This window comes from Sinocyclocheilus rhinocerous, unplaced genomic scaffold (assembly GCF_001515625.1).
Source record: "Sinocyclocheilus rhinocerous isolate Xijiao unplaced genomic scaffold, SAMN03320098_v1.1 scaffold392, whole genome shotgun sequence".
Taxonomy (NCBI): Eukaryota; Metazoa; Chordata; class Actinopteri; order Cypriniformes; family Cyprinidae; genus Sinocyclocheilus; species Sinocyclocheilus rhinocerous.
In genome coordinates, this window is record NW_015638990.1 from 817,207 (window position 1) to 830,818 (window position 13,612).

The 13,612-nt window shown below is 35.1% G+C and overlaps 1 protein-coding gene across 1 annotated transcript in view; it reads right to left on the minus strand.

Moving 5' to 3' along the window:
* Window positions 1-12,227: 12,227 nt before the first annotated feature.
* The window catches only part of ryr2b (ryanodine receptor 2b (cardiac)), a 49,765-nt gene continuing 48,380 nt past the window's right edge, over window positions 12,228-13,612 (minus strand). Inside the window, 3 exon segments of the mRNA XM_016566439.1 lie at window positions 12,228-12,464; window positions 12,632-12,683; window positions 13,364-13,464. Coding sequence (XP_016421925.1) covers window positions 12,369-12,464; window positions 12,632-12,683; window positions 13,364-13,464 — 249 coding nt within the window. The 3' untranslated portion in view covers window positions 12,228-12,368.

Here is a 13,612-nt window from a genome sequence, read left to right on the forward strand (position 1 = left end):
TGTTCAGGCATGTTCAAAATGAAACTTAATTAAATTCAAAACTTTAATTGTGAAGTAATTACTGGAAAATTAGGAATGGAGGGTAATTACTCAAAGAGAAGTAGTACACAACTAATCGGAGAGGACAGTGCATGGGTGAAATGAGAGTGACAGTGATCGGCTCTGTCTTTTTGAAGATCAGACTGTAATTACTGTGGTAAAATGAATTTTCTTTCATCATGTCATGAATACATAAACAGGAAATTACAGGGACACACTTTCCAAAGTACTTACTGTGAAAAAGCAGACCTCGGAGCACTCATACACACATACCAGCTCTGAATATCTATATCTACCTTGCATCAGCCTTACAACACCCTTCTGCTGAGTTTAATCAAGTGATAAATCTGGTTTCCTGTTAGGATCGACTCATCAGGGTGAACATCAAAGTGTGATTCCCTCTCAGCCATGAATGCAGTCTGCTTCAACTGGGCAGAAATAGACACACAAATTCATGCACACACACACAACATTATGGTTCCACGAGATTCATTATATCATTCCCCGTTGTATGGCCGACTCTTATCTGATTTGCAGTCTCTGTGTCCTGTCTCTGTTCAACTAATGCAGCAGACAGACATCAGTAACAGGCCAGTGGCTTTTTAGCCTACAGAGACTCAGTGAGAACATGAGAGGATTGTGTAAAGACAGCGTGGGAGAGCTTAAGGCTCTTTAAAGAGAAGCTATGAGACAGACGAGGTGTTTTGGGAAATGAGTACAACTTTGGAATTTGTAATTTGGTATAACATTGTTGATAAGAATGCAGAGCAGAGCATGAACTGTTGTAACACATTTTGTGCTAGTTTTGTAGGCGAGTTGAATGAATATCGGGGAGTACTAGTGCGTTCAAATCCTCCTGGGAAATTGTCTTAATTACAATGTAAGGTGCGTTCAAATCACTTTGGCCAGAGCAAGATGGCGACACACCTTTCTACACAAAATAAAATATGTGCATTGTGTGTTTATGCTGTTTTTGCTATTGTTCATATTTGGCTTATGAAGGTGCTGTAAACTTTTATATATAATGGTATATAACTATTCATAATATTATCATATTTTGCACATGCAAATCAAAGGGATAGAATCAAAAGAGTTCACCCAAAAATTTGCTGTTAATTTACTCACCTTCGGGCCATCAAAAATGTAGGTGACTTTTTTTCTTCAGTAGAACGTAAGATTTTTCGAAACTGAAACTAAGGTCCTTGTGGTAATTCATAAAATGCAAGTCAGCGGCTGCCCATCTTTGAGAGAGAGAAAAGCATATCAAGGAACACAAAATGTATACCTGTGGCGATATATTGAGGTGTTATGAAGCATTATTACCTGTAATCCATAACCTTAGACGGTTTGTTCACGCAATGACGTAACATACACGTAATTATACTATTAAAGCACCCAATAATGAAGTGAAACCATGTCTTAACCCTTTAAGACCTAAGGGTAAAATAGGTCATTTCACATATTTTGTTTATTTGACTGTAAAATTCTAACAGAATGTGCTAATTTCAAGTGCAAGGTCTTTTTTTTCTTCAGAAAACAAGTACGGTTTTTGACCATTAATGTTGTGTAGTGAGTTTGTAAACAGAATTTAAATAGACAAAAAAAAAAAAACAGGAATAAATTTTCTGTTTTTTTATTTAGAAAAAAAGATAAAAATCATGATCGAAATAATTACGCTAACTCAACTACATTTTCAGCTTAGTGTTCAGCTAATAGTTCAACTTCAATTACAGTACCAGCAGACAGTGCAGTGCAACAAAGCATCGCTTTTTTATGTCATGTTGAGTAGCGCACGCGAGCGAGCTGAGATAATTCTCTCGGTGTGCACTCTTTCTCCCTCAAATGTAGAACTGTACTGCCCAATTCGTTCCAGTGAGTCAGTTCTTCCTCAACAAGCCTCCTAAATGGTCCTCTCTCTCTCATATGTAACGCAGGAAAGTCTGACGCATTTTAGTGAATCGGTTAAATGGTCCTCATATGTAGGGCTGGAAAGTCTGATTCATTTTAGTGAATCGGTTCATCCTAAGCGGTCCTGACTCTTGACCGTTATGTATTCCTGGAAGGTCCTGTTTATTTTATGTAGATGAAAACTTGTTTTGTCAAAAACAAGGTACCATCTTATAAACTTGATATATGGTTGGAACCAGAGCTACTGTATCATTATTCACTATTTTGTAGCCTGCCAATTTGTTGCATTAGTTTATTTAGGCTTTCTTTGAAAGCTACCCAATATGACATTATTATTTCAGTCGCATAACGATACTGAGAATCTGTTGACTGCTCTTGAATTTCACAAATGTTCCCATCTGTGCATGTTTTTACAGCTTACAGTGATTTAAGTGGCTGATTCACTTGGATGAAGTGTTAGACACTCACAAAGTTAAAAGTCTACCTGTACATCACCTGTTATTTTTGTTTTCTTTCACGAATCACCTTAGCAGACTACTCGCCTCTAATCCTAAATGGTTCCTCTGGAGTTCAGGATGTCCAGGGAATGAAAGATACAACAGAAAGAGAGTCTTCTCGATTACAGATGTACAACAGTGTTCATTTTGATTGTAAAATACTTCGGAAAAAAGAGTATATCTGTAGACTTCTGACCAGAGCACACAAAGGACAAGGCAGAATAGGTTCAATAGGTTTGGACTGCCTGTAAAGAAAAAAGAATGCATAATAATATACTGTAGCCAGGGTATATCTAACAGGGAAGGATTTGCACTTTATTTAGAAATTCAGAAATGGAATGACAATTAGCAGTGTTATAAGCTTTTGCATTTTAATCACTATTATTTTAATGAGAAGATATAATTCTTTCAGTAGACAAAGTTTTAGGCCTAAAACATAAGCTACTTTATGCAATGTACAACAAATGCTTGAGTTACAATTGGTTTATTGTGTTGTTGCATTCTGAAATTTGAATGGCTGCATTTGAAATCACATGATATCAGGTATTACAGCAGGTATTACTTTTAAATACTTTGTGACATTAAAAAAGTATGTTCTATCTAGTCTGAATGTATAGTATGAATACTACATCCATGATGTTGTCATTATCATGTGACCTACAGTATCAGTTCTCTTCACTGTCATTCACAAATCCTCTCCCGTGGCCTCATGGGATAGTAAAGTGTCCACTGGATGCGCACTTCAGCTGCTATATATTATAGTGCTGGAGTATGGATATTTGGATTCAGCCATGGTAAAACAACAATTGAAGAGTTCAGATTCAAAAGCCTCCAAGTGCCATCTGAAATTTTCTTCTAAAACGATCATTTTTCTCAGGCTCCTGTTTATGTTTAGTTATTTCGCTTTAATAGCAATGAAAAGAACCTATTCATTGCCACTAATGTGAAATTACTAAACCTACACACAGGAGCTTGATTTTAGATGGATGCATTTAAAAATGCTCATTTTAGAAGAAAATTTCAAACAGCACTTAGAGGCTTTTGCATCTGAACTCTTCAATTTGAAAAGAATTTAGCTAAACAAGTTAGCTAAAGTTAGTTAGCTAGCTACCTGAATGATAGCATCCAGTTTACTGTAATTCTGAGCAGAAATTTGAAGGAACTCGATGTGTTAGCCAAGTGTTCACAAGTTTGTTTACGTACTTGTGTAGATTATTCTGTCATTTTTTAAGTAACTTTGAACACGTTGAAAAACTATGAGAGAAAAAGTAAAAAAAAAAAAAAAAAAAAGTAGTAGATAAGCCAGGGGAGAAGAAAAAAATGGGACTTGGAGATACACACATCAGGGTTGCTGAAGGTCACCGGTGAGTCTGTTTGAGGGAGATTGAGACTGGGCCGCAGTAAACATTCTCACCTCTGAGGTCACTGGAGCAGTGTGAAAATCAACAAAAGGTGGAGCGCAGTCGACCCATCCTGACCGGAGCATTCACACTCAGACTGCTTATCTCCCTCTGTCAGGCCTCTATCTGCTTGGCATAGCGCTAACTATAGAGCTTAGCCATTTGAACGCACACACAAGCACTTGCTTCTGTCATTTATTATTACCTCTTATATAGCTCCACCTCAGAGCTCCTGGGAGTCGCGTCACATAAGTTACAAAGCATTCATCAGCATTCCTTAATCTCCTGCAATAATGTTAAGATTGAGTCCCTCTAAACAAAGCTTGAAACACTTACGCAAACGTGACTCAAGGAGATTAATGTGGTAGCATCTTGGAAATGATGGAGGAGCAGCGGGAGACAGGAAAATACCCGTCATCATTAGCATTATTGTCAAGATTGTGATCGTCATCATTGTCTGTTTTGTAATAGACTCACGACGTCTCCTCCTGCGCGGTGTCTTCTGCTTCGCCGCGGCGAGTTAATCCTGCTGACATATAAGATCGCATCTTGCTTCATCGATTAGGCTTTAGTTCCTTAATGCTGGGCTGGAGCTTCAGTGACATCCAGACATGGCTCTTTTCAAGCCAATATACAAGACAACTGCAGTATCTTTGTTTCAAATGTGCAACATGGTTGGAAATTCTAGAAGTGTTACCATGATTTAAATCAGTGGTTCTCAACTAGTTTTGCTTCAGAATCAAGATTTTATTTTGGATATTATCCACTGGTGACCCAACGCAGTAGCATATCACAATTGTTTAATGCAGATGCTTGCAATCAAACATGAATTTGCTTATAGCTGCAAATGTTTTACTGTATGGTGTGTTTGTAATTTTTTTTAGCACCAATTGTCTCACAGCAAAATGATTAATGATTAAATGATAACAGAGTGTTTATAAATACTGAACTGAATACTGCACCTGAAAACACACAGAACAAATTTAAAACATTCTAATATCAAATGAGGTAAATGCATTAAATCAGTGTAATGCCACTACTAGAAATGAATAATTTTATTCAACATGGATGCATTAAGTTGATCAAAAGTGAGACTTTTACATTGTTAATAAAAGACTGCATTTCAAATGAATACTGTTCCTTAATATATCAACAAAAATATTAAGCAGCTCTGTTTTTCACATTGATGATGATAAGAAATGTTACTTGAGCAGCAAATCAGCATATTAGAATGATTTCTTATGGATCATGTGACACTGAAGGCTGCAGTAATGGCTACAGTTTTGCCTTCACATTTTACATTACTTTTGAAAAAATATATATAGAGTTATTTTAAAATGTAATTATTTACCCTATATTACTGTTATTTAATTTCTAAGAGACACTTCTTTCAAAAACATAAAATCTTAGCAAACCCAAAGTTCTGAACCGTATTTAATTTCACTCGCTAAATACAATAAAATCAACCTATTCATTTCATGAATTCAGTGTTCTGAACCAACAAAGATTTGTAAACCTGTGTATGCTTCTAAAGTTGCCCATATATAAAATGCTGAATATGTTATAATGTACCACACTTTACATACAAATACCTACGATTACTAATGAAATCACATTGCCATGACCTGTGAACCAAACAGACCTGTGACCCACAACAGACCACAGTTTTGGGGTGCAAACTGTCAATGTGATCATTTGTAGAAAACAAGACATTTTTTGAAATGTAGACAGGAAGGGGGAAACTAGATAGGAATGGTGCAGGCCAGTATATGAGGATGACATGGGGAAGTAAATACAAAAAGGATGAGAGAAAAGTAGAGAGAGAGGAGGGAATGTGGGTGTTGGCACAATCCTCATGCGCTACATTAGGCTGGCGTTGTGTCTGCATTCCTGCCATACTGGACTCATACACACAGGCAACCAGAAGTACCAGAGACGGTTCGATCAGGTGGATGCTTGACGCATGTGATCACACAATCTCTTATCATTTGCTTTTTAAGGTAGGGAGATTAGCCTCATTCGCACAGGTTTTTACAGAGGGTTTCAGAAAATCTGGGAAGGATTTAAAAGATCTAGATTAGAATGTTTGGAAACGTTTGAAATGGTTTTAAATATGGGCATATTCCAACTGCTACAAATAGCCAGATTCCATGAGGATTGGTTACTTATAATGCTTATTTCAGCACATTTAAAGTCACTTGGGGGTGAGATCTGGAAGTTTGAACTGAATCCTCTGCTGAAAACACTCATTTAGAGACTATCCTGGGTTAATTTATGGAGAACAGCATTCCTTTACTTCGTTAGCATTTTATGAGAGCAAACAAACTGCATTCAGATCTATAAAGTAAGAACATGTTCCTAACAGAAGGTGTGTGTTGACTGGGCTGATTGGTCTGCTGTTGGCATCAGGGTTTGTAATCTAAATGGTAATATGGAGAACTCTCTATTTGACATGAAGGTGTGGAGGGCCGTCGGCTGCGTGCTTTACAACTTCAAGTCGGCAAGACAACCATTGAAACTGCATTCAGGTTAGTGAGTGTGAGAAGAAAAGGCTGATGGATGCATGCACTGCCCTTTTTGTATAAAAGAATGGAATAGAATAAAACAGAATAATAAAATACTTATAATTTGCAGATTTAAAGGGACATTCACCAAAAAAAATAAAATAAAGTAAAATAAAATAAAAACAATGAAATAAAAATATTAGAAGAAATGTTGTTCGTTGTTCTTTTGACCTTTCTTTTCAACAAAGTATCCTGAAAAAAATGAACGGTTTTCACAAAAATATTAAGCAGAACCAATTTTTTCAGCATTAATAATTAGAAATGTTTCTTGAGCATCAAATCAGCATATTAGAATGGTTTTTGAAGGATCATGTGACACTTAAGACTGTGGAAAATCTATATAGAAAACAGTTATTTTAAATCATAATAATATGTTACAATATTACTGTTTTTATGCCCTTCTTTATCAAATACAAAATAAAGTAAATTGCTGAGTATACAATTCACACAAAAATAACAATTCTGTCAATATTTACTCACCCTTACATCGTTCCAAACCTGCATGACCTTCTTTTATCTGTGGAAGAATTTTGAAAAAGTCGAAATGTCCAAGTCCATTCAATTCACTTCATCTTCTCATATGGCACTGACCTTGGAGGCTCTTTCAATGAATCCAAATGTCACTTTGTGTTTTTGGCCATGTATAGGGCTAATGTTTAAATGAGTCTTTGTTGAAATCTGGTGACATGTCTCAACAGGAAGGTTGACTGGACATATTTTAAATGCTCTCTGTTGCCTATTTTGAAAAATGAAAGGGTTGAAGCAGTGTCCTTCTCTTTGGAATGAATGTTTTTTGTCATCAGATATTCAACACTCCATTTTTCAATGCTTATCTTGTGATAATATGCCAGGTGGATGTGACCTTGGATGCCACAAAGCTCAACCGTAATGCATCTGGCATCCCATTACCAGTATCAACTTTTTAAATGTTACTTTCAGCAAGGATATCTGCAAAATGACTAAATCGAAATCATTACATTTTTCAACTTGTGTTACCATTTGACTGTCAAGCTCAAAGTGACAGTTAAATTCCCCCGCTTCAGTGCCAAAACGGAGTGCAGAGAGCCATATTAAGCAGCAAAGGAGCATGAAAAGTCAATTCGATGGCATATTAAACATGAGGGTGGATGTAGCCTCAGAAGCAGCTTCAGGAACAAATTCTGTTCTGCTAGAGTCATAAACTCGGTACAACATAACATATGTTATAAAGAAATAAATACATGAAGCCAGAGGGGTGTAGTTAAGGGGTGCATTTGTCATTAAGGATCGCAGGAGCCTTTTTGTAATGCTGTCATCTTAAATTTGAGGCATACATTTTTCAGCTGACAAAACAGCACAGAGGAACAATTCTAGAGAGTGATAAAGCCTGCCAAAAAAAAAAAAAAGGTTTTAAGAAATTAAATATGAAATAAGAATAGAATGCCTAGTGAGTGATAAAACCTATCCTAAAATAAAATAAAATAGAATAAAAAAATAAGTTTGTAAAAAATATTTAAGTTAAATATGAAATAAGAAACGTGTAATCCCAAGTGAGGGATAAAACCTGTCCTAAAATAGAATAAAATTAAATTAAATACAATTTCATTAAATAATAGGTTTGTAAAAAATATATATATTTAAGAAATTAAATATGAAATAAGAAACTGATAATCCCTTGTGAGTTATAAAAACCTGTCCTAAAATAAAATAAAATATATTTTGAATGTTTAAAAAAAAAAAAAAATGAAATAAGAAACTGATAATCGTGAGTGTAAAATCTGTCCTAAAATAAAATTAATAAAATAAAATAAATATTTTTAAAAAATGTTTTAAGAAATTAAATATGAAATAAGAAACCAATAATAGTGAGTGATAAAACCTGTCTCAAAATAAAATAAACTAATAAAATAAAATTAAAGTTTGTAAAAAAGATTTAAGAAATTAAATATGAAAAAATACACCGATAATCCCTTGTGAGTGATAAAACTTGTCCTAAAATAACATAAAATAAAATAAAGGTTTAATAAATTAAATATAAAATAAAAATGATAATCCCTAATATCCAGTACCTACTATCATGATGCATGACAATAATAAATGTTGTTTTAACTTTTTTTCATACAAAGCAATTAAGTAGTGAGATTTTGAGCAAATTTATAACATAAATATGTATATTGTTTAGATTGTAGGTGAAATGTTGAATATTTCCACTTAACTCTCCCTCTCTGTCAACATTTACATTCATCCATTTAGTAGATGCTTTTATCCCAAGTGACTTACAAATGAGGAACATCACAAGCAGTTTGTCATAGAGCCAACAATATTCCTATTGCACAATGCCAAACAAAGTTTAGTACAAACTAGATTAGTAAACACTACAGCAGAAGTGAAATGCACAGGAAAAGAAAGAAAACTTTTGGACTGTATAAATGGGGTCATAATAAGTGATATTGTTTATGGTCATGGATTAGTTAAGTGCTTGCAAACACATGCATCTTTCTCTATCACATGCACAAACACAAAGCTTTTTTTCCTTTGAAAGCAGTAACTTTTTCTCTCTCTGCTGTCCTCCGTGACTGTTCCTGTCCTTGACATTTTGTCCTCGTAACTGCTTTGCCAGTCTGTGATGTGTTACTGGTTCTATATGTTTGTATTCAGTGCATTTTTGTATATTCTTTCTGTATTTTCTCTGGTCAGCTCTGCAGACTGAGATGATGGATCCTGAGAGGAATAAAGAAAACTCAGGAGACTGACACAAAAGAGACAGAGAAAAGGGAAAATGAGAAGCGAGATGTGAAAGAAGCGAGTCTCCTTCAGGATTTACTTCTGATTTCCGGTGCCGAAGGCAAATATGCAAACACACACAAACACACAGTAATTAATTTCATGTGAAGCATCTGTTGATAAACTACTTTATCAACAGACTAAATTCGACAGACTAAATTCGAATTCTAGGGAATTCTACTTCATAATTCCCTCAGTAATTAATTTACCCATGTGAAGAATTCATAATGAGCTCTGATAGCCCAAATATGCCATGTCCCTCTTAACCTAGACAAGCTCACATGCTGTTGCTTTGATAAAGCAAAGAGCCGAAACAATTCTTAGTAGGGTAGGTCATAGAACAAACATCATTTGTGAAATAGCAAGTGGCTTATGAAGTGTTTACAAACCAGCTAGATTGTCAGGAGCCGTAATGACAAGCTTGAGTTTGACACTGATATAAATGAAGCCAGCACTGAAGACTCTTCATTCTGCTGGAGAACTGGAGCAGCTGCTTCAGAAAGAAGCACAACTGAATGTTTGTTCTTTATAAAGTCCTTCTAACTCTCATAAGAGCTTGCAAATAAATCACATGCTCAATATATAATGAGCTGCAGTGCTGAAATGGATGATGAAGGTGAGAGTCTCCTCAAAAAGTTCATGCCCACTCTGCATTTGTATATTCAGTGGCTCCGTTTTTAATAACCCATACTGCAAAATATACATATTTCATAATATACATATTTTCTGGCCAAAATATATTTAAAATCGCCTACTATATATGTTAAATAAATGTTGTAAACAATGGTGTTAAATGAAATGAAATAAACCTATATTTAGTTTCAACATTTCTATACCAAAATATATTTTTCAAAATGTATTTCAGGGGCAAGAAAATACATTTCCAATCTTACAGCCTACAATTAGTCTAAATGTTGATGGAATCACCTAGAGATCCAAACTAGATTGAGGAGGATTCATTAATGTTGCAGTTTTTAAATAACATTTTTCAAACGTGTTATATGTTTACACGTGTTAGGCAAGAAATCATTTCTTAAAAAAATACCGCATATGGATATATACTGTATATGTTTTAAAATATATTTTCAAAAAAACATACAAAAATACATTGGTAGAAAATGTATTTACATAAATATATACAAAAACATTTTGCTGTATGGGAATTTTTAACAATCTATATTTATTATATTAGAAAATATTATTATGTTATAAAATACATGTTTGTTATGTTTTTATGTTTTAAAAACACAAATTTGCTTGAAACGTGTATCTGTATATCTGTGTTGTATATATTTATAGAATTTCTGCCACTTTGTTAGATGTTTTGTTATATTATGCTGTCATACATTAAGTTGTCCAGATACTTTTTGGGCTCACTGTATATCTAAAAAAATATATATATTGTATATCTAAAAAATGTATAATGTATAAAATTATATATAACAATAATAAAATAAAAATACATATACAATACAATTTTATTTATATATAAAATGAAATAAAAAAATAACAAAATTAAACCTTTAAATTAAATATATAATAAAAATAATTTGTTATCTATTATACGTCACATCATTTAAAACCCCAGTATGATAAATTACACTTCGTTGCAGCATCACGATCTCAGACAAAAATCTATTGACCTTTCAGCCCGACATTCAGTACCTAAAGGATTCAGCAGTTCTCAAATGGGAGGGTTGTTTTATCCCAAAGGTCATGACGGTAGAATCTGAGAAGAACATTTCCCAAATAGACGATTTTTCTGGCCCAGAACTGCTTTTTCTTTGGTGGAAATGTGCAAAATGTGGTCAATTTGGACACTGGCTCTGGCATCCAGGGTCCAGCTCTTCTGTGTCTGTTCTCCTCAACCTACCCTATTCAGTCAACCTTCTCTCCACCATTACTCTCAATTAAAACCACCAACATGCTCTAGATTACAGTGTGGTCAGAGCTGTGAGAGCCCTGACTCTACCATCCATCATCGATACCTCTGTTCACTCCTGCACATTCCTGGGTGGCCATCACAGTCAACCACAAACAGGCCATCCTTTCCAAAAATGACACACAAATGTGCGTTTCATCTGATTCTTTATGATTTAAGAACAAGTACTCCATAATCATAAAAAGGTAATTCCTACAAATTAATAATATATACATTTAAATTTAAATAAACTATAAAATTTCTATATAATTATGTAATATATATTATAAAAAATTAAATAGCAGCACCGCAATACCAAGGTTATTGCAGTGCTGCGTGCTGATGCTTTTTCTTTCATTTTTTCTCCTTCTATTACAGATAATGGTAATCAGTTTTGTCCTTTGTCTTTGTAATAAGGCTAACAGCAGCAGGACTGCGCAACGCTCTCGTAGAGGGGGGTTAACGCTTTACCAGCACCTCTGGAATGGCTGGAGATCAATGCGTCATGCCCTGCAGCGGCAAAAACTCGACCAGCCGCATGTGATGTGGGCTGCCGTTTAATTTCACGCTCAGGATCTGAGTGCTGCCTCTCACACAGAAAACAGAGAGAAAGAGACAGACACACAGACAGGAGGTGAGAGAGATGAGAAGTGGAGAGGATGGAGTGCTTTTTGAAAATAAGGTGAGGAACGGGAGAAGGCTGACGGTGGATGAAAAGATAAGCAAGTAAAGAGAAAGGGATAGAAAAAGGATTGGTACAGTAAGAGGCAAACAAATGAATACACTTACAGTATATATTTTAAGAATGTTTAGATATTTTGACTGGAAAACAAGAATACTGATTAAAAAATAACTGAAGTGCAAATGAGGGAGGGAGATTTAAACTTTATTACACTAATCGCCCTGCACTGTTTGTGTTACAGTCATGAATAATATATCAATACAAGTACCAAAAATGTACAAATCTAGCAGTTTACTAATATTTTCAGTATAATGTTGGTTAACTGTGAACATTTACATGGGTTCTGTAACGTTTCAAGCTAAAGAAATACCACATTTTAATTTATACTACTTGCATTCAATCCAAAGTGACAGATTACATAAAATTGCATTCTATATGTCCAAAAAGTGCAGCATCAACTTGGTTCCTTAAATTCAACAATACAATATATTACTAAAATAAATATGTGGTGTTGAAAAAATAAGCATTCAAAACAGTACTGAGTCACGCACCAGCTTCTAATTATAAGAGAAAATATTACAGACATGGAATTCTTCAGCTGAGTTGACCCTCATACTGTTTCCGGAAACAGTCTCCAACAGGAAAGAACTCCCAGCAGCGTTCCTGGAACATCTTCCACACGTATGATTCCTGTTGTGTTACAAAGTGCAGCAGTCACAGTTCATTTTATAATATATAGTGTATCTCAAAGTTCGTTTGTCAGTGGTTTCACATTTTAATGTATTATTAAGCACGGATCTTTCACTCTGAAATTGTCAAAATATCTCTTTTCAATAAAGGTTCATGGCAAGCTGTACCTGTCCGGTATGTTCTGTGACATCCTTATTGATGAGATACATCAGAAAGAACCTAAATGGCAAACAAAACACAAAACAAATGTAATTTTTTCAGCAAAAAAAGGAAACAAGTATTCCATTTTACCCCGCATCACAGTATTTTCTAGTAACATGAAATGCTTTCTGTTAATCTCAGCCTTAGACGTCCCATCTACAGACCGTTGGCTGAACAAACACAAAATGGGAGAAACTTCTGGAATTTCAAAGTCAAAATCTGATTGGTTGAATTCTACAGGATTTCCAGAAGACAGATTATGTGTCACACTCTTTAACAGTCCGTCTGGAAACAAAGCTGTCGTGATTACAACTGTGACAATGATCGCTTATCAGGACCAAAATGCACCATTGTTGCAGTAAACTTGTATGACGATCCTGAATTGCACTCCGGCCTGTTATTGTAGGGACATTGACTTTACATTTTTATGCCCCTAAACTGAACTGTGACTGGACTTTACATGTCAGTCAGACGTCCTCTTGGGCAGAACTTAGCCAATAAAAGCTGCGATGAAGACCAGACCTTCTGCCATCAGTATGATGGTCTGGCTACATGAGACTAGCTATCTGTCCTGACCAGCTGCTCAACAGACTCATTTTCCACCAGAATACTGCCTTTAAAATTGTGACTGAAAAAAAGGATGATGGAAAAGAGGCATTACTGATCTCTGACCTGTTTTTCACGTCTCTTGTACTCACAGATAGTTGGCCAGGTTGTGCTCTTGCAACGTGTGCGACTCGAAGCCATGGGGCACCGTGTCAAAATACTCGCTCCCAATGCCACAGATAAAACACTTAGTCTGCAGGAAAAAATGACGCCACATTCACTGTTTAATTATACATGATCAATTAGCATAAAACCCACAGCTACACCAAAGAGCAACTGACATAGATTGATGCCGTATTTACTCACAGAGAAATAATATATTAATAATTTAGTGTGTTAAT